This window comes from Microcaecilia unicolor, chromosome 5 (assembly GCF_901765095.1).
Source record: "Microcaecilia unicolor chromosome 5, aMicUni1.1, whole genome shotgun sequence".
Classification (NCBI taxonomy): Eukaryota; Metazoa; Chordata; class Amphibia; order Gymnophiona; family Siphonopidae; genus Microcaecilia; species Microcaecilia unicolor.
Genome location: NC_044035.1, coordinates 52,088,477 through 52,109,932, shown reverse-complemented (window position 1 = coordinate 52,109,932; position 21,456 = coordinate 52,088,477). Strand labels below are relative to the sequence as shown.

Here is a 21,456-nt window from a genome sequence, read left to right as displayed (position 1 = left end):
GAGACCAGCTAGTTTGTGACCATACAGGTGGTCCTTCACCCTGGGCAACCAGGTTTCAAGCAACACTATAGCACTGAGCACTCTCTTCTTGAGCTGCTGGATTATGTTCACCTTAACTTGGATAAGGGCAGGGAGGTCTTTCTTTCCCTTGATTTCTCTGCACTTTTCGTTTTGTTTGATCAATCCATCCCCTTACAGTGACCATCAGAAGTGATCATTAGTATTGTTTTCTCTTGGTTAAGATTATATCTATCTTCTCGCTCCTTCTGGGTTCACTAGTGTGGTGTTTTCTCTGCTGCTACCCTCTCTTTTAGTGTTAGTCCTAGCATCAATTCTTTTTAATATTTACCTTGCACCCCGGTACAGTTGTTGGGTTTCTCCTTTTTGTCTATGTAGATGACATTCAGCTGATTTGTACTATTGACTCTCTCTCCCTCCTTTATGTCTAGCCTTTCCTCAAGGTTAAACAGTACTTGGCTTTTTTCTAATGGTCTTAAGTTACATTAGCCTAAAAATTATACAACCCTCTTTTCAAGAAGGAAATCATTCACCCTTTTCAATTGTTGCTGCCAAAATGACTTTTCATCTGAAAACATTTGATAGGGCAACACCCTCTCTAATAAACCTGTGTTGGTTACCTTTTCAAGAACTCATTACTTTTAAGTTAGCTTGCTTGATAGTTAAATTGATAGTACTTGTCCAAAATATTAAAAGGTCTGTTCTCATTTCCTCTTCACCCTAATATTTCGTGAGCAGGGTCATCTAGGTTACTTTTCTTTCCCACTTTTTCTGGTATACAGTATAAGAGATTTTTGGAGAAATCATTTATCAGGCAATTCAGATTTGGTGTGCTCTTCTGGCTCCGCTGAAAATGTACCTTCTTATTTGAACTTTCAAAAGGAGTTAAAAACATATTTTATTTAGGAAACATCTATTAGGATAAATGTCTGTTCTTTTTCTTTTGTATTGTACTGTAATATTTTGTAATCTGCTTTGAACCTTTTTTGGGAGTTGGCAGAATATAAATACCATATCATCAATTGTTCCTGCTCTTCTGGGTACCCCTATTCCTTTAAAAGGCTCTCCGAGAGTCTTGGGTGTTTTTTTGTTACATTTGTACCCCGCGCTTTCCCACTCATGGCAGGCTCAATGCGGCTTACATGGGGCAATGGAGAGTTACGTGACTTGCCCAGAGTCACAAGGAGCTGCCTGTGCCGGGAATCGAACTCAGATCCTCAGTTCCCCAGGACCAAAGTCCACCACCCTAACCACTTGGCCACTACTACTGATAGTAGCCTGACCTTTGACCATCAGCTCCCTAATCCAGGGGTTCTCAACCCAGTCCTCGAGACACACCTAGCCAGTCAGATTTTCATGATAGCCACAACAAATATGCACGAGACAGATTTGCATACAATGGAAGTAGTGCATTCAAATTTCTCTCGTGCATATTCTTTGTGGATATGCTAAAAACCTGACTGGCTGGGTATGTCCCAAGGACTGGGTTGAGAACTTTGTGGCTTCTGGTTCATTCTTTGATGCACTCTCGCTTGGATTACTGTAACTCCCTTTATGCTGGTCTTTCAGCTATACAAACACATATGCTACAATTAGTTCAAAATACTGTAGTGAAACTTGTTTTGGGAAAAAAAGAAATTTGACAGGATAACTCCTCTTCTTAAGCAAGGACATTGGTATCCAATGTCTTACTGCATTCCCTGCAAGATTCTAATGACTGTGCATCAGGTTTTCCACACTAGCATATCTTCATTTTTGTATAGTTTGCTTGTTGACTACTCCCATTATGGATCCATTTTGTTTATCATAGTCTGGCCTTTTGTCCATTCCTTCTTATCACAGTGTGAAATATGATTATGCACACCACTCTTGTCTTGAGCTGGCAGTGCTGACATTGTGGAATCAACTACCTATGTACATTTGCACTGAGACTTCTTTTAAAAAGTTTAAGCAGGAGTTGGTAGGTGCGAGGATATAAGAAACAAAGTGCCCCACCTAAGTTTTCTCTCCTCTCATTTCTCTAATGTTTCTCTTGGAATTTAGTAAGGTGGGGGAGGGAAAGAGGTAGAAAGGGGTAGAAACATTTGTACGTAGCTATTTGAATTCTGTTTGTTTCTGCATACTACTTATAAACTCAATAAAAAAAATTGTTTGAGATAGCCTTCCTGCTTAAACAGAGTCAGCGGTGGCACTCTGTTGAGCACTGTCCTTCTATTAGCACTTATCTCTCCTTTTGTCCCTCCCTACTTCCTGTCTTTTAGCCTATATGTACTTGCCCTACTTGTTTTGGAAGTTAGTATTTCCTGTGGCTATTATGTAACCTAAGCTACCTTTTTCTTCTCCCGTCATTTGTTCATATGATTTGTGAACGGCTTAGATATTTTGATTGCCAGCTTATCAAATAAAGATGGCAAAAACTATGACAGCGCCACTTATCTCTATGCCACTAATTCAAATTCCACCTCAGGCAAGCAAGGACTTAACTTATAAACAAGTAAACTGTCCACAAAATTAGAAAAAATATCATGCACAATCAGCAGACAGTTAAAAAAAAACAAATGAGTGCAGGAACAGTTAGTACCCAGGAGATGCAGCAGAAACATTCACATCATAGTTTGTTAGATTGCTAAGAATACTGTCAGGCATATTTTCAAAGCACTTAGCCTTCCAAAGATCCATAGAAACCTATGGAACTTTGGAAGGCTAAGTGCTTTGAAAATGAGCCCCTTGTGTGTTCTTGTGACAAGACATAAGAGACATCCACATTAAAGCTTCCTAAGAGTTGCACCAATGCAGAAAGCCTCATAATTTACACTTATTTAATAAACTGTAGTGTGACAATGCTGCCTCTTTGGAAACACATTGATGCCTCCTCAACTTTTTTTAAGTACATCTTACTCTAGTGAAAGCACCTGTTGTGGAGGGGGAGAATTTCTATCGATCCATTTGTCTGTACACATGCATTTTTGTTTGAGAATATACAGATAGACACACACACACACAGCAGGAGCTAGGAGCTGAGGAGTCAAACTCCACTGTCCAAGGTAATAGCAGAAATGTGCAGAAGCAGCCCCACCTGCCAAAGTAAGGGAAGAGCTAGGAAAAAGCTAAGTGGCATGGCACAGGAAGCAGAGAGTGAGGTAGATGAGGAAACCAGGCTCTGCCTGGCAAAATGCAAGAGGAGGCGTGTCGACTATGGGGAAATGGTATATGGTGAGAAAGGAAAGACAAGAGGAGTACAGAATGGCTGGAGAACAGAAAGGAGAAGTGAGGGGGAAGGGGGAGCCAGAGACTAATCACAAGTGCAAGGGGGAAGAAACATACCCTACCCCATCACTCTCCCACACATCGCTCACTCTTTGGCAGACACAAACCCTACTTACTCATTCATAAGCTCCAGAGCTCTTACACAGACACTTCCTGACACCTCAGCCAGCCCACCCCCCTACAACTCCTACATAGAAAAGCCACCTCACACAGCTATGCCCTGCACCCACTCTCCACTGTGTTGCCAGTCGCATCATGTCCTGCATCCATCCACTCTCATCCTGTCACTCTTACTATGTCCTACACCCACAGTGCTCTCCCCATGCCCTGAATCCTTCCCTTACTCCAGAATATCCTCTTCCATCACTCTTGCCACAGCTAGCACCCCCTCTAGTGTCTCATTCCAGTATAAGGCTCTGCTGCTCCCTGCCATTCCTTCCTCTCCCCTGCTGGATTGGACTTCACATTGCTCTAAGAGCTTACAGGTGGTATGTAAGAAATGTGAGTAAGTAAATAGTTGCTCTCTCCTAGGCTGGAAAGTGCAGAACTGGTGTGCAGTATCACAGCCAGATTGTGGTTGTTGGAGGTGGCCTTTGAGGGAGATATAACTAAAACAGCTTTGAAGAGGAGGAGAGCAGTAGTGAGGAGCCTGAACCAGTATAAGAGAGGGAGGAAGGGGACAACAAGCTTGATACTAGGTTGAGTTTTTGTCACATTGAGCAAGGGAAAATGTGCTTATATGCAATGCTTCTAGCATGTACTTCACAATTTGTTATTTTTACCTGCTTCGCTGTGTGCCACCACCACTCCTAACTCATTCTCGGCTGTGGTCAGCAGATAGTTGGACTGCACATCCCCTAGAGAAACCTAACAATGCATAAAGGAAAAAAAATTGAACCCATTTTTTTTTGTATTTGTTGGTAGTTTCCTCCAGTTTCATTTCCAGCTCAACTAGAACTACCCTTTTCTGGGGCTACGCTGCCATGATTGTTTGTTACTAAACCAGGCTTTGACCCCATTCCTTCCATCTCTCCCAGAGACTGCAGTGAGAATTCTCAGTCAGAAGGCCATAGACTAGGGCTCCCTCCAGAATCTAGTCTGTACACCTTGAATCAAGTCAGTTGGTGTCACTGTTTCACAATTGTTCCTCCTGGGGCTAACAAACATGACTGAAGTTTTAATTTTAATATAGCATTTGTCTCCTACTTTAAAAGATTTGAGAAACTCTCCATTAGAATTACCTCTCTATCAACCCCCAGAGAAAGTGTAACACCTCTGGTATCTGCCATGGCTTCAACATATTCTGAGAGCTTTTTCTGATTTTTCTGCAGCAGTCTTTTTTCAGTTTTCACACCAATCTATAAACATTCTCATTATGCCCTGAAAAGTCTTTGAGAGAGACCTATAAACAGCATCGGTCCATTAAACTAAACCATGCTAATTCATGGTTAAATACTAGGTCAGAGAGGGAAGAATCCAGCCAGGTTCTCTATGGGCAAAGAAGGAATATTAAATAAATCCCAAAATGTTTATCTGCACTTGTTCCCAGTGAAGAAGGAATCTGGATATCAACAACACCAGAAACACCGATTTGGCCAATTTTTTTAAATACCACCAAGTGGCTATGGCTCTTGGTTCTCTGTCAGAAATCCAACAACTACCGTGAAAATTGATCTGGCTACATTTTATCAGTAAGTAGTTAAATGGCCATCAAACGAGAAGGATTTCTACTGCTCTCTCTGCTTCTAAATTCTAAGCCTGAGCAGATTAAGAACTAGTCAACGTGTTCACATCTGTCTCAATCCATAACACACAGCACTTTGTGGAAGTCATCCAACTCGCTAATAAAAATCTGTGTAACACACTACTGGGCACTCCAGGGGGAACCTGAATAATTCCTGCCAATTTCAAAGGTGAAACTAAAGCTATACCCTGATTAACCCTTTAAAGTCACAACAGAACACACAGTTTCTGTTCTTATTACTTAAAAGCAAACCCAAGCACACAGAAACCCAGAAGGGAAATACAAGGATACCACTTTGGCCAAAACAATGTCACCGGGTCGAAAACTTTTGTACACCTCCACCTGTGAGAAAGAAAACAAATGACAGGTTCAAAGGAGTCATTTGAATTACACAATCTTCGTAGAACTCTAGGCATCACTAGCACTAAAATGTTAACACAATTAAGTGCATAATTATTTTTTTTTGTTACATTTGCACCCCGCGCTTTCCCACTCATGGCAGGCTCAATGTGGCTTACATGGGGCAATGGAGGGTTAAGTGACTTGCCCAGAATCACAAGGAGCTGCCTGTGCCGGGAATTGAACTCAGTTCCTCAGGACCAAAGTCCACCACCCTAACCACTAGGCCACTCCTCCACTCCATTTGAAGTACTGAGTACTATTTAAAGCAGCCATAGGTAAACCTCTGATGCTCAAATGGTAAGGCAAGTTAATCAGCAACACACAAATATAATGCAGTGCTTACAAAGTGTACATTTCACAACTCCTCTTCAGGATGCAAACTTCTTAATATTACATCAACACAAAGGGGGAGGGGTGAGAGCTCTGGTGCAGATGCGCCTTCCAAGCTCTCCTTCTTCTGCAGGCCACAACAGTCATACCACTGGCACAAATTCATTGTGCTCTGACCATCTCCTGCTCCCATTCTTCTTATGGGAGAAGAGTACCCAGAGGGGGAGAGAAGAAAAGATCTTGAAAGAAGCTGCAAGGAGGAGAGTAAATCTTGAAAGAAAGAGAAAAAAGGAAGATGGATCAATCAGACCTGGATGGAAGGGAGGATAGGACAGGATCCGATTTTGACATGGAGAAAGAGAGGATAGGAAAGAACCTGAAAGACTGATGGCGAGGTCTTATCTAGACTGTAAGCTCTTTGAGCAGGGCCTGTCTTTTGTGTATGGTGTACAGCGCTGCGTATGCCTTGTAGCGCTATAGAAATAATAAGTAGCAGTAGTAGAAGAGAACTGAAGAGGGAGTAGAGGGAAGAGAGGAAAGATTAAAAGATAGATCAACGTATGGAGTGGGAAGTAACAGAAACTGGAGGGCAAAAAAGAATGGCAAATACAGCTGCTTTAACCTGGCTACTGCTCCCTATGCTCATGAAAAGATAAAAGGGAGAAAGGGAATAAATAACTCATGGGAACAAGAAGCAAAGGATTAAGGCAGCAGGGGAAGGAGGGAGGAAAAGAAAAGGTTGTATATGGAGAAAGACAAAGAAAAAAAAAAAGACGGGACTGTGGAGAGAGAAATGGAGGATGACTTGAGCTGAGAAAGAAAACAGTAAAAAGGGCATAGTCACAATTTTCAGAAAACAAAAAAGGCATGAAAATCAACCTGAGCAGGGAGAAAAGAAACAAAGAAAAAGTATAATACAGAAAGGTTAGAAAAGTGTTTCAAATTTAAAGATTACTGCCATCAGTGAATACTACATAAAAATTTAGTACAAAATATTCTCTACTCTGTTTTGCTGAATAATCCTCTCTAACACTTAGATTAAAAACAAAAATGAGCTTTCTACAGTAATGCCACTCCTAATTCCATTTCTGTGCTCAAATAGGAGATACACAGAGTAGTAGACAGCAATGTGCCCACCTACTGCTCTTTACAAAGTTCCCCAGCCTCTACAACCACAGCCGTGAAAAGCAGGGACCTGGTGGACTGTACAAAGCATGCAACCTGACAAGTATGAGGGGTGACAGAGGAAGAGTGTTGGGGGTCAGGCTGAGAAAGCATGTTAAAAGAAGGAATGTTGCTCACATATCCTGCAGATAGCCGGATTAATAAGGCACATGTGGGTGGTAACGTCATCTGATGGTACCAGGATGGAACTGCTCTCCCTCAACTCAAAATTTAGTGTGACCCTTCCCACGTGCCGCAGTCTCCTCAGCTCCTCAGTTGGTTTCAAAGCTCAATGCAAATCAACCCTTGGGGAGATGGGAGGGATTGTTTGCTTTATCAATCCTGCTGTCCACATAAGATAACTGGTAACGGTGAGCACCACTGCTTTCTCCATCAACAAGAAGCACTGAATCAGGCATACAAGTGGGCTACTTCCAAGTTAATGGCTGCTCATTTATTATTGTCCTAGTCTTTAGAACAGCCCGAATAGTTAATTGGCCAAAAACATCAGATCTTGGTTCAGTTTCCTGCAGAAGCCAGAAAGGAACTTCTTTAGCCATCTTGTTAAGAGAGCCTGGTTATGAAATGTCCACATATGGAGACTCGTTTCTCAGTGGTGGTGAAGGGTCAGATGTAATTAATGTAGAGTGGCCCTCCTCATTACCTGCGAGGGTGGTTGATCAAAGGGATCTAGGAAGCTCTCTACATTAGACAGGAGTGAGTCTGCAGAGGAGAGAGGAAGCCAATGTTTAAGCTCATGTCAGAAGTGGATAAGAGTGAGATAATGAGATCTGAACGAGTGTCTCTCTCTGTACTGGTGTAAGCCCTCAAGAGCGAGAGCGCTCTTTAAGCTGTGGTGGTAAAGGGACCTGAGATTTTTATTTCAAAATCCTTTTTCACAAAATTAGCAAACATCTTCTAAAGAAAATAATGGGTAAGTTCTGGAAACTGGAGGAGACATCAAACATGAAGATTTGACAGCCACTGTAAACCAAGAGTGGAGAAAAAGATGTAGGCAGTTGAACAAGGGATTGCAAAGAGTAGGTCGGTCTGCATTAAACATGTCTTCCGTAGTATCAGGAGACTCCATAGTAGAGGTGCTAACACTGCACGGTGGTGTTGCACTGAAAGTGAATCTGTGCCTCCTCTTAGCTGGTATGTTCCTTGTCAGCATTCTGGCTAGGGTTGACAAAAACAGTTTTACCTTGGGCTTTTGCAGGCACTTCAACAAGCAATTGTGCAGGAGCTTGGAAACCTCAGGGGGCATTTGATCTGCCTTGACTGTTTGGTGGTGCCTTGGGTGACTGGATTCCTTAAGGCCACTGCACCGAGAGGTTGAAAGACCGGTTATGTGCAGAGATAGGAGTCTCCTGTGCAGAGAAATTCCTCGTGTCTTTTCAAGAAGTCGCTTTTTCATGACTTCAAAATGCTCCTAAAGGAGATTCAGACTATCTCTCCATGGCTATGGCAACGTTTGAGCACAATGTTTGTACTCCTTTAGATTGTGGTCAGGACCTGTGCATAAGAGTCACTTAGAATGTGTGTCAAAATTATGGATTTTTCTCTTATATTTCAAAACCCAACTTTGGCAACATTAATAATGGGTTCTCTCCCTCTTTTTTTTTTATATATATAAAGAAAATAACAAAAAAAGAGAATCCAATAAAAACAGCAGCAAAGAAACAACAATTTTTAAGGTTTTTACTGTAGAGTTCTCTTTTGTCCATTTGGATGAGCAGGAAAAAAAAAAATCAAAACTGATGAGAATGCTGCAGACAGAAAATGCTGTACACGCTCAGAACTTTACACTAAGTTTGAGTTCTGGGAGAGCAGTACTTTATTTCTTATTAATTGCCAATATTTCCATAAAGAGTTCAATGCGACTTACATCAAGAAATGAAGTACATCCCAGCACCATTGGATGATGTCATACACTTGTGTGCCTGACTCGGGGCCTCTTATTAAGCTGCACTAGCAGCTCCTGTTGCGGTAATGCTGACAAAAGGACATTCACTTTGAATGGGCTCGGTCGGCATTGCTGTGCAGGAACTGCTAGCTCTGCTTGATAAGAGGCCCTCAGTCTCACTTGTCAATAGAAAAATATATCCTCCACTGTGTGTCACCCAGTAGAGAGCTTTTTAAAAATTGTGCTTTTGACTAAGTTGGTTTCTGAGGTGAAGGTCATAAACTTCTATCAGCCCACCCTAAGCTGGTGGAGGGGGGGGGGGGGAGATCTGACAAAACTAATAAAAGCAACTGACTGGATGATTCAGAACCTCCACTTATCACACTTCCAGATTCTTTTACAAGATGCATTATGTTTCCAAGTTTTCTTACTATCTCTGTCTATTAACAGTAATCTGGTGTAGATTAAACACATAAATTTAAGACAGATAGGAAAGACAATTTTTTACCTTGTCTTTTTCTGTAGCACGAATGTCTTCTTTTCTAAGAGAAGGACAAGAGATTAGTGAAGGCTGATAAGTTTTCCGTCCATCTCTCTTTACCTCTCGTATTAGCCTAGAGCACTTCCTTCACACCGTGGAAACTTGAAAAAAGGAAAATAGCTACTGTACATATAAGGTTCCCTCTTCCTAACTATTTTTTTAATTATTACATCACACTTCTATACTGCTAAAACCACAAGTTCTAAACGGTTTACAAAATCAAGAAATCAAGATATAGTCCTTAGGAATGACATGGCATACAAAATGACATGAGATCATTAGTCTCAACAACATTAAACAAAAGTTTCTAAAAAGTAATCTTAAGTTGTTTCCTAAAATGCAAAAAAATCTGTCATCACAGCTAAACCTGTCAGTACATTTTTCCAAACTTTCCCCCACAACTTCAAGAGATGCCTCTTTAAATTAAAAATCTGTCATCATAGCTCCCAGCTTAACATTTTACTTGACAATATACCTTCAAGTCAGAATTATTTTTATAGCATTGTCGTCAGTGGTCAGAAAAATATTCTTCATAGGCACAGAATACAAACCACGTAAGATTAACAATTTAATACAATACTGCACTTTATATCCAAAATCTAGTCACTCCATGCAGAACTTACATGGCCTACTTTCCAGGAAATGTGTATGTGATATAGACAGAGGTAAGCAGAGTCCAATCCAGAAAAGGAGAGGCAATAGAGGTCCATAGATCACAGCAATCAAAGAACAGAACGGATCTCAGCCAATGTTCAGAAACCATAAAACTTTGTTAAAAATAACCCAATGTGGCCACGTTTCGCCTCCCAAGAGACTGTGTCAGGGGATTTACTTTACACTACTAGGGTCCCTATGGGCACATAGACCTAGCAGTGGTTAGCGTCTAGCAGCACTGAATCACTCTCAGCTGCTGTACAAATTCTTGATAATCAAGGTTTCAAAAAACATTCTGCCAAGGACAGAAGAAAATCAATCGATATACGCTTAGAACATTAACTCATTTTTAGTGAATTCAGAACTATTGTTAATCTATTTTTTATTTTATTTATTTGCACATTTATATCCCACTTTTTTCAACAGGTATGCGGACTCAAAGTGGCTTACAATGTACTGAAAAGGCTATAGCCAGACCAGTTATTAAACAATTACAATTTCATGAAATAGGATAGAAGGAACAGAGGAAGAAGAAATAGGAAAAGGGTAAGAGAGCGTAAAAAAAAAAAAGGGCAATGGACATATCATTAGAAAGGACTGTAGGGAATATGAAGAAAGTCTGAAGATAGCATTCAGAGATAGGCCGGTCTTAGTAGATTCCAGAAGCGGAGATGGTTCAGCTGTCTGCAAGGCAAACCTATTCCACTTATACCTAGTGTCTTTAGTAACTAACATTAAGTGGTGATTATGAAGTACAAAAATCAGAACTATATAAGCCCTTTATGATAGATCATTTGCCAAATTAGGACTCTGGATACTGGTAATGATGTTAGAAACTGCTTAAAGTCTCACCGAAGTAATATGTATGTACATACCACCCCTCTCCCCACCCCCCTCCGTTCTCACTCAGAAACTGAATGAGCACAGTAATGTGGAGTATTATTATTATTAGCATTTGTATAGCGCTACCAGACGCACGCAGCGCTGAACACCTGATACAAAGAGACAGTCCCTGCTCAAAAGAGCTTACAATCTAAATAATACAGACAGACAAGACAGTTACGGGTGAGGGAAGTAATGGGTGAGAAAGGAGGAAGGGACGAGGGGAGGGCAATTGTGGCTAGGAGCTAAAAGCAGCAGTGAAAAGGTGGGTTTTCAGCATAGATTTGAAAACAGGTAGAGATGGAGCTAGACGTAGAGGTCTAGGAAGTCTATTCCAGGCATAAGTAGTAGCTGCCTAATGGATAGTGCAGAAGCCTGAGAAGCTGGGGAACCAGGTTTGATTCCCTCTGCAGTTCCTTGTAACTCTAGGCAAGTCACTTAACCCTCCATTGCCCCTGGTACAAAATAAGTACCTGAATATATGTAAACCGCTTTGAATGTAGTTGCAAAAACCTCAGAAAGGCAGTATATCAAGTTAAGGCTTCCTCTTGAGGGATATTCATACAGAGTGATTCCTTATCTAGTGTAGCCAGTATTAAATCATCACTTATATTACACTGTTCTAAAAAAATTAAGCATGTCTATAGAATCTTTAACAAATGATGGAATTAATGGTACTAACAGTCTTAAGAATTTATCCATCAGAATTGAAAGAGGTCCAAAAATAGATCCATTCCCCAAAATAATGGGACTCCCAGGAGGATTTTCTAAAAATGTATGATAAAATGTATAAAACAGGAAGCCAAGGACAGCTAACTTTTAGAAAGTCATACTCTTCCTGTGTTATATAGCCTCCTTTCAAACTAATTTCTAAAATAACATCAATTTGACTTTTTATACTTTCAGAAGGATCTTTGTTAGTTTTCTATAAAACCTGTGATCCTCCAACTGTCTATTGATCTCCCGTGTATATTTTTCAACATTCATTATCACAACTCCTCCCCTTAAGCTGCAGCTTTGATGGTAATACTTGGATCACTTCTCAAAGAATCAATGGCTTCCTTTTCTTTTTTATTCACATCATAAAATACTTTCCCCTTCTGTTCTAAAAGACTAATTTCTCTTAAAATTACATTTTCATAAGCAGCAGCTGAAAGATTATAACAGCCAGACGGCATCCACTTACTGTATTGTCTAACAATGGACATGTGACTTGACTTGCATTTGTAGTCTGTTTTGAAAAGAAATCAATTTTCTTGTATTAATGCATTATACAAAGGTGTCGGTATAAAGGAAAGGCCTTATTTAATACTTTAGTCTCTTCGCTACTCAAAACTCTACTAGACAAGTTATGTACTCTATTCAATCCTCCTCCAGTGCCAGTGGTTGATATCTGTTGTAATACTTCTCTATCATTTTCATCCGACATACCATGCTTTTCCCTCTCATTCATGGTATATCAGGCGAAAGTGACATACAACTGTGATTGATAAATTCTTAACACTGTTAGTACCACTGATTCCACTGTATGTTAAAGATTCTACAGTCATGCTTAACCTTTTAGAACAGTGCAATCTAAGTGATGATGTAATACTGGCTACACTAGACGTGGAATCACTCTACATGAATATCTTGCAAGAGGAAGCCTTAAAAATAGTCTTGAATGCATTAAAAATTAGTGAATGCCCTAAGCATATGCCGATTGATTTTCTTATGTCCTTGGCAGAATGTTTTTTTAAACTTTATCAAGAATTTGTACAGCAGCTGAGAGTGATTCAGTGCTGCTAGATGCTAACCACTGCTAGGTGTATGTGCCCATAGGGATCCTAGTAGTGTAAATTCCTGACGCAGCCTCTTGGGAGGCGAAATGTGGTCACGTTGGGTTATCTTAATAAAGTTTTATGGTTTCGGAACATTGGCCGAGATCCGTTCTGTTCTTTGATTGCTGTGATATGGACAGGACACTGATATATAAAGTGGACATACACACAACAAACTGCAAGCCTACTTTTCGTTTTTTAATCCATATTAGAAACTGTTTCAGATAATAGAATATTTGAAAATTATTCAGCTTAATATGTTACCTGAAAAAATTATTTTTATTGAAAATTCTCTTATCAGAATACTTCTATTCCTTAGAACAAGGATAGTTTCAAACACTCTGGTTAAAAGATGTGTAATTTGTAAAATTAATCTGCCAACTTTTACTATATCCCAGGGAAAGAAATGTATTCCCCCAAACAGCTAAGTTTTCTACCCACATCTCCTAATAACACCCAGTGACTTCAGTTTAAAAAGTTTAAACTCAGTCACTTCAAATGACATAGCCAATTAGGGTGAACAGATAATGCCTTCTATCAAGTGCAACGTAACAAGTTGCACTTGATAGCAGCAATCCAAAGGAAGTTGAAAAACCCTCTGAAACGGAAACTGTCAAGATAAAACAGTCTCAAGAACTTTGAATACTTCCTCCTATCATTAATCATAAAGAACACATCCAACCTAATTTTCAAAAGCTTTTCTTAAAGTGGTTAGGCCTGTCTCTGCAAAGCTCAACTGGTATTTCACTAAACATCACTTCAGAGCACTGTTACAAGGCATGATTGTTCATGCAGTGCAAATACTGACAAGGTATTCTCATTTATACTGTCAACAATAAATCACACAAGTAAAAGATAAATACATGTAGAATGTGTTATAATGGGAAGCACCTTTCGCATTAGTTCTTTGTAACTTAAAAATACCACATACACAGAACTCAGGCCCTTATACATATATTAGCTCTAACTACTGACAGATTTTAATCTACATAAAATCATTCCCCCAGAAAGTGAGCTTTAAAGATTCATACCGTATTGTTCCTCTAAATGTGTTCTTTAATGGTGTTGATCCAATATACAGGATCTGGACTTTGGCAAACCTAGAATTAATGCTACAGACCTGTAAGAAAATATGGACAATAATTTAAAATCCTGCCAAATCCTAAAATGTTACTGTGATACTTCTTGTGGTGTCGGTTTCCTTACAACAGAAATTTCAGATGATTGCTATGGTGATCAAATCCTTTCCTTTTTCAAAATTTTCAACAAAGGTTCTTTATTGAAAACACCAAGAAAAACATACAAACACTTATGCAGTAGCCAAAGTAACCCCAACAGTGCAAGCTAACACATCAAAGTACCACAATACTTCCGTCAAAGCACAACAAGTAACACAGTAAAGCTAATTTAACAAGATTTAATAACCACCTTTTTTTAAAAAGAGAAATTACATCTTACCTGATAATTTTCTTTCCATTAGTGCTTCACACTATTCCAGAGCTTGTGGGTAGTTGTGTTCATCGATCAGCAGGTGAAGATATAAGACACAACTTGATTCAGTGTTCTCTAAGCCCTGTGTGGACTCTCAGCTCTTCAGTATTCAAATAACTAAGCAGATTAAGAAAGAAGTCAACTCAACAACCTTGAACCAGAACCACATAAAATGGCATCAGCTATGTAGAACTCCTCCAACAAGGGAGCATAGACAACTCTGAATCAGAGGTGAACCAGAGCACTACAGAATCACGGGAGAGCATCTAGAATAGTGTGAAGCACTAATGGAAAGAAAATTATCAGGTAAGACAATTTACCTTCTATAGCACTGCTTCACTCTATTCCAGAACTTGTGGATGTCCAGAAGCAATTCTTTAACGAGAGTGGGATTCCAGTGTCTCCATCTGCAACACCACAGTCCCAAAAACTGTTGCAGAGTGAGCCGCTACCACATCCACTTGATAATGCTTAGCAATGGTGTGCAGGCAATGCCCAGGTCGATGCCCTACAAATATCAGCTGGAAGCCAACTGAGCCGCCACCCACAAAGCTGTAATGCGCCTCGTAGAATGTGTATGCAAAGCTGAAGGCAGTTGCTTGCTCGACAAAATATAAGCCGATGAAATGTTCTCCTTTAATCATTGAGCAATCATGGGTTTCAATGTGGCTAAGCCTTTCCTCTGCATACTGAAGAGGATAAACAATCTGACTATCTATCTAAGGGCCGTAAGGCCTGAAACTGATCCCCATAGTTCTCTTTACAGAAGGGAGTTCAACTGATTGGTTCACATGAAATGCCAACGCCACTTTTGACAGAAAGGACAGGACATGCCACAGGGTAACACCAGCTTCTGTAAATCGTAAAAAAGGCTCTCAGCAAAAAAGTGCCTGGCGCTCCGAAACACGACATGCTGAAGTAATGGCCACCAAAAGTACAGCTTTCAAGGTACGAGCCCTCACCATAGCCCTCTTAAGGGGTTCAAACAGAGAGCCCCCGAGGGAATGTACGACAAGTTTGAGGTTCCATTTGAAGCTACTAAGTAGTAAATTTAAAACAAACTGGAGAAAATATTTCGTCACTCAATATGTAATTAAACTCTGGAATTTGTTGCCAGAGAATGTGGTAAAAGCAGTTAGTTTAGCAGGGTTTAAAAAAGGTTTGGATAATTTCCTAAAAGAAAAGTCCATAAGTCATTATTAAGATGGACTGGAGAAAATCCACTGCTTATTTCTAGGATAATCAGCATAAAATCTGTTTTACTGTTTGGGATCTTGTCAGGTACTTGTGACCTGGATAGGCCACTGTTGAAAACAGGGTACTGGGTTTGACGGACCTTCGGTCTGTCCCAGTACGGCAACGCTTAAGTTCTTATGAAAAAAGGGGCAGAGCAGGGGCTGCAAGCAGCCTGCACCTTTCAAGAACCTCACCACATCTAGGTGAGCTGCCACATGTCAAATACTGAACATGACCTCTGAAACACACCAGAACCACAAACTGGACCTTCAGGGAGCCCAGGACCAACCCCTTCTCTAACCCCAACTGGAGAAAGGACTAAATCTGAGCCACAAAGGAAGAGAGCGAGTACTCGCACACCAACTCAAAGATTCTCCAAACTCTGGAATACGCTGTAGATATTGACCGCTTCCTAGCCTGCAAAAAAAGAGTAGAAATGACTGAATCAGAGAAACCCTTACGCCTTAAAAAGCACCCTCTTGATGGCCAAGCTTTAAGACCAAAGGAGAACAGATCCTCCATCAGTATCAGGCCCTGCCTCAGCAAGCCCCGAGCCTGAGGAAGCCACAGCGTTTTTTCGTCCAGAATGCGGATTAAATCCACATACCATAATCTTCTCGTCCAGTGTGGTGCTACCAGAATGACCAACCCAGGGTGAAGAGCGACAGGAGCCTGTCGCATGGCCACAGAAGAAGCAATGCGTCAAGACCCTGAGCACAAGGCTCCATGCGACAGCTGAAGAACCTGACCACCTTGGAATTCCTTTTGGTAGCCATCAAGTCCATGAATGGGAGCCCCCAGCATGCCACTATTTGCTGAAACACCTCAGTGAACAACTCCCACTACCCCAGGTCTAGGGAGTTCCTGCTGAGGAAATCTGCTTGCATATTCAGGTCACCTGCAATGTGCGCTGCAAACAGGCAGACAAGATTCAGTTCCACCCAGCGCATGGACCGGTCAGCTTCCACCTCCAACTGGTGACTTCTGGTTCTCCATCTGCTGACATAAGTGACTGCTGTCACACTGTCCAAGAACAACCTGACTGGGACTGTAGGAAGCACGCCAAGGCCTGCAGAGCCAACCGGATCGCTCTGAGTTCCAGGAGGTTGATCGACCACTTTGCTTCCACCGGGGACCATAGACCTTGAACTACATGGCTCCGATAATGTGCCCCCCTTCCTTTTGTGAGGTTGCACTCTGACATCCATCTCAAACCACTCCTGGCCTATTGGATGCAAAAGTCATAATTCTGGGAGACCAGCGACCAATAGAAGTGCCCTCTGAAGTGGAAACATATGCGCCTCCACCCAAGGGGATGCCTCTATTGCTGCAGTCATGGAGCCCAGGACCTGAACACACGCTCGGGGCCTGTGCTAAAGAGGCAGCCAAACCTGCTGCTGGAGCTTTGATCGTCTGCACTCTGGGAGAAACAGCTTCCCCTGGTCTATGTCAAAGATCATTCAGAGACTAGACTAGAACGCATTGAGCCTGGAGCTAAGGTTGTTCAAACCCACCCTGCCCATTACAGCCTCACTGGCATCTCGATGGTTCAGCCTACAATGAAGGCATAGGAGGGAGAAAGAGACACCTATTAAATGCAGGTGGAAGTGCGGTGGCTTGCCAAGAAGATGGCAGACATGAGCCCGAAGAGTGGAGCAGAGGTGTTTTGTTTTAGATTTTTTAATCAGAGGCACCATGGTTGCCCTTACTGGGAAAAGCAGATGGTGGGTGGGAGGGCAAAATGATTAACCCCAAATGTTTATTTTGGAGGGAAAAAAAGGAATTCAGCATCTCAAACATGAAGTAGATGATGAAGAGAAATTCTTAACACTCAACACTTCCCCAACTGATGGCAACCTATGGAGTGTCAGGTGATTACTGGTTTGATCACAAGCAGATCAGTCACTATGTGGCAATGTTGGAGAGACAGGCACTTACCGAGGAATATCAGGAAGAATTGAAGAAACACTTAGGCCTTTATGTCATTAAAAGTTTCAAGGTATCACTCTCCTGTAAAATCCTAGATACAAAAAAAATCTTCTGGAAGGGAGTAAATGGGCAGCTTACTGGAAAGAGGATCTAGGTGCCCCAATTCCAGTGGAAATTTGTAGTGCGCCTTGCATCAGATCCCAGGGTTATCGTGTAACAGGGGCTTGAAGAGCAGCAATACACGTTTGTTGAGGGACCATATATCCCCTAATTGGGCATAAGAGATGGGCATAGTATTGGAAGGACATGCCCAAAGTACAGAAACAAGGAGGCACCTTGAATCGTTTATTTGGGAAGATGTCAATATATTCAGGTTTTTAGGGGAAAGTGGTACACTTCTTGGAAGATTGTAGGTAACATTTCAAGATGTAAAACTCCAACTATTTGGGGATAATTCAAATGTACCATGGATGAAAGCTGGTTCAAAGAAACTATTAATGATAGTATAGCACTTAGCTAAGAAAACAAACTTGCAAAACTTAAAAATAAGAGGACCTCCCAAATTTGAAGGAGTGGAGGGACTTGTTCATTATTCAAATGGTTATGGAATGTAATAGAGCACCAGATGGCCATCCTCAACATCTGAGGACATTTCAACAAATATGGGAGCCCATTTGGAAAGAATCTCAGACCAAACCTATAGCTGGTTAGTAAATTAACATACTTGTGGTCACCTATGTGGGGTTAGGGAAGGGAAGGTGGGAGAATTAGGCAAAGGAAAGGGTTGGGTTAGGCTGCTATTATCAGGATGGCCTAGATTTTTGGTGTGGAGCGAAAGGAGACAGAGAAGGGAGAAAATACCAATAATAAAAAAAAACAAAGTTTTGAATTATTATAATCTCAAGATTTAAAGGCTTATAATGATGGGATTTATGTTTCAACATTTTTTTATTGATGATATTTGAAAGTAAGTAGCCAACAAGCTCTACAAATCGCATATTACAGAGCCAAATGTTCCAAACATGAACATAAAAACAATCATACCATCAACAGTTTGACTTTTCCTTCCCACCCTCACCCCTCCCCCTCCCTTCCCTCCACTTCGAATTATAAACAATTTTATTGATGACACATCATAATAAACAGCCAATTCAGTATACACCGAATAAGAAACAGCCTAGGCTAAGTACAAACGAAGTACTAGGTTTGTCATCAAGCACTATTTGACCGTTCTCTTCTTCCCACCCCAAATAACCACCCATCCCCTCTTCTATACACTATTCTTCAAACAGATCACACACACACAAAAAAAGGGGAGGGGGAGGGAGTGCGTTATCCAATCATACTTCTCTGCTTACATCCAAAACCTCAAGAAACATCCAACCCATTGTGAAAAGAGTCTTCTTGCACCACTCAACACATCATATATAGTCAATTTGAATTGAGAATCAAGCTCCTGGCACTATGTGGAAGGGAACAAATGTACACATCCCACACTTCACGAAACACCAAGCGTTTGGGGGAGCCCTGGGCATCTTGACGCTCCAGGAGCATCAATGCATGCATACGATTCTTCCAAGCCCAAAAGGAAGGAGCCTCCTCCCCTAACTACACCCCTAGAATAATTCTCTTACCCATAACTCCTGCTTTACGAACAAAGCAAGCCTGTGACCGCTTTGGAATATGAAAAACTTCATATTTATCTAATAAAAAACTTACAGAGGAGAGGGGCACTGCTCGTCCCAGCAACTTGGCGAGATAGCTTGAGACATCCTGCCAGAACCGCCTTATCTTTGGACAACCCCAAAATGCAAGGAAAAAAGAGTTTAGACCTTGCCTACACTTCTGCAATGTTGGGGATTCCAACGCACCCATCTTAAAAAGTTGGTCCTGCGTAAGATATGCCCTATGTAAGGTACGAAACTGACACTCCCTCAATTCCACACTTACCAAGATCTCTGGCATACGTTTAATAAGAGTCAACGGTTCCACTGAGGTCCACGGTATTCCCAAATCTCGACACCATTTAGCACCAAGGTCTCCATAGTTCCGAGGAGGCAAAACAGCCCACACCGCCTTATATAGGCCTGACACCAACAATCCCCCTTCCAGAAACTTGTCAAAAAACGTCTGTAAACCCTTACCTAAAGCAGAAGCCAACGAGGGCAAGTCCAAGGATCGAACATAGTGCCTCAGCTGATTATATGCCAGAAAATCCTTATTCTCTGCAACCTTCCGCGTACACAAAGTGTTCCAAGAAAGCATCCTACCTTGGCTATCTAGCACATGTTGCAGTAAAAAAAAAAAAACCCAACGCTTAAAGCTCCCATTATCCTGCCTTGGGGAAAAATTCAAATTACCTACAATCGGTAACAGGTTCAAAACTTTAGGATGACCTCCCAGAAGTGGTACTAAATAACGTCACTGCTGTCTCAGCGAACAAAATATTACACTACGACGAACCTCTGGTGGTAAAAGGCCCATTGAACAATGCAAAAGGAAATTAACATGCCATGGGAAATACTATGCTGCCTCATAACTGCGCGGCATGTAAGTTTGCTCTTCTAATATCCAATCTCCCAAATGATGAAGCAAGCAGGCATAATTATAAAGACGTAAATTCGGGAGACCCAGTCCACCATATCTCCAAGAGCCAATTAGGTGTTTAAAAGACACCTTCTGCTTCTTTCCCGCCCAGCAAAAACGAGACAGCAACTTCTGCAAAGCAGCCAAATCTTATAGTAATTTAATAGGCAATAACTGAAGGACATACAACCACTTAGAAAACAGTACCATATAAAAGAGTTGGATATAATGATGGGATTTAAAGGCTGGTTCTGTCACTAGGTGTTGGCAGTGCAACCTGTAGAACCGATTGGTGAGATTTTGTTCATGCTGTTGTATTGTATGATTGATGCTTTGCTAAATAAAATGATAATTTAAAAAATGTACTTCGCTGGGAGTGTCATTGATAATCTACTAGATATAGATTTAAGCACCATTGCTTGAATTGCTCCCCTTCTATTTATTGGATAAGTTTACACTGGAAAATAAACCACCGCTCTTCCTCCTCCCCTAAAAATAGTCACAGCCACATTTGTACACCATCAGGAAGGGTACTTCAGTCTTACCTTACAAGTGACGACAGCGCCCACATCTGGCAGAAGTTGGGATTCGGTCTCTCTAACCACTGATATAACAGGCAGCTACATAAAAAGATAAAAGTGCAGGTAGCAGTAGAATAGTGACAGACATTTAGGGGCACAAAAACTTGTTTTAAATACGTTCCTCAGCAAACCCCAGTTCACCTGAATAAAGAGTGCCATCTAGAATGAAGAAATGAAACAAGGTTGTCTTTTTCAGGCCACAGATGTAAGCTAATCAAAAGCACTCTAGGTTCCCGATCAGAATTTGAGCCACTAGACTAAATTCTTTAATACCAGGAATGTGCATCCAATATCTTCAAAGAGACCTACCGATGTGCGAGAACTGTGAAAAGCATCAGCAACACAAGTGGAATCCAAAATTATTTTCCCCCTATAACAGAGCTTCCCAAACTGTGAGTTTGGGACCCCAATGGGGTTACAAAACCCATGTTTAAGGTCACGGTCACAACCTAGGTAGGCTCTCCATGGATGCATCATTTTTCTGCACCTCTGGGGGGGGGGGGGGGTGCAGGCACAAAATTTGATTTGGCCACAATCATGAGGTCACAGCCACAAAAGATTGATAAGCAATGCCCTAGTACTTGTTTTTATTTATTAACATTTATTTACCGCCTTTTTGAAGAAATTCACTCAAGGCAGTGCACAGCAAGAATAAGTCAAACATAAGCAATAGACAATTACAGCAGTAAAAATACTCATATTACAATACAAAGTATGGTACATTACAATGCTAATACAACATACAATAAAATGTTTTAATAGACAGCATAGGGTGTAAGCAAACAGGATACAGCTCTTTTCTTTACTGGTAATAGAACAGAAGCCAAAGGAAATATTTTACTTGCTTTGTCTAATGCTTATGTATGATTTAAAAAAAACATGAGTAATTTGAAACATCTGTCCCT

General features: G+C 41.1%; 1 protein-coding gene across 3 annotated transcripts in view; it reads right to left on the bottom strand.

Moving 5' to 3' along the window:
- Positions 1-21,456, bottom strand: part of EXOSC1 (exosome component 1) — a 50,228-nt gene that overhangs the window by 14,345 nt on the left and 14,427 nt on the right. For all 3 annotated transcript variants that reach the window (XM_030202882.1, XM_030202883.1, XM_030202881.1), the window contains exons 3-7: positions 20,516-20,590; positions 13,760-13,848; positions 9,340-9,373; positions 5,321-5,371; positions 4,068-4,152 (exon numbers count right to left, since the gene is read on the bottom strand). In XM_030202882.1, the coding sequence (XP_030058742.1) occupies positions 4,068-4,152; positions 5,321-5,371; positions 9,340-9,373; positions 13,760-13,848; positions 20,516-20,590 (334 nt within the window). The remainder of the gene's footprint in view (positions 1-4,067; positions 4,153-5,320; positions 5,372-9,339; positions 9,374-13,759; positions 13,849-20,515; positions 20,591-21,456) is intronic.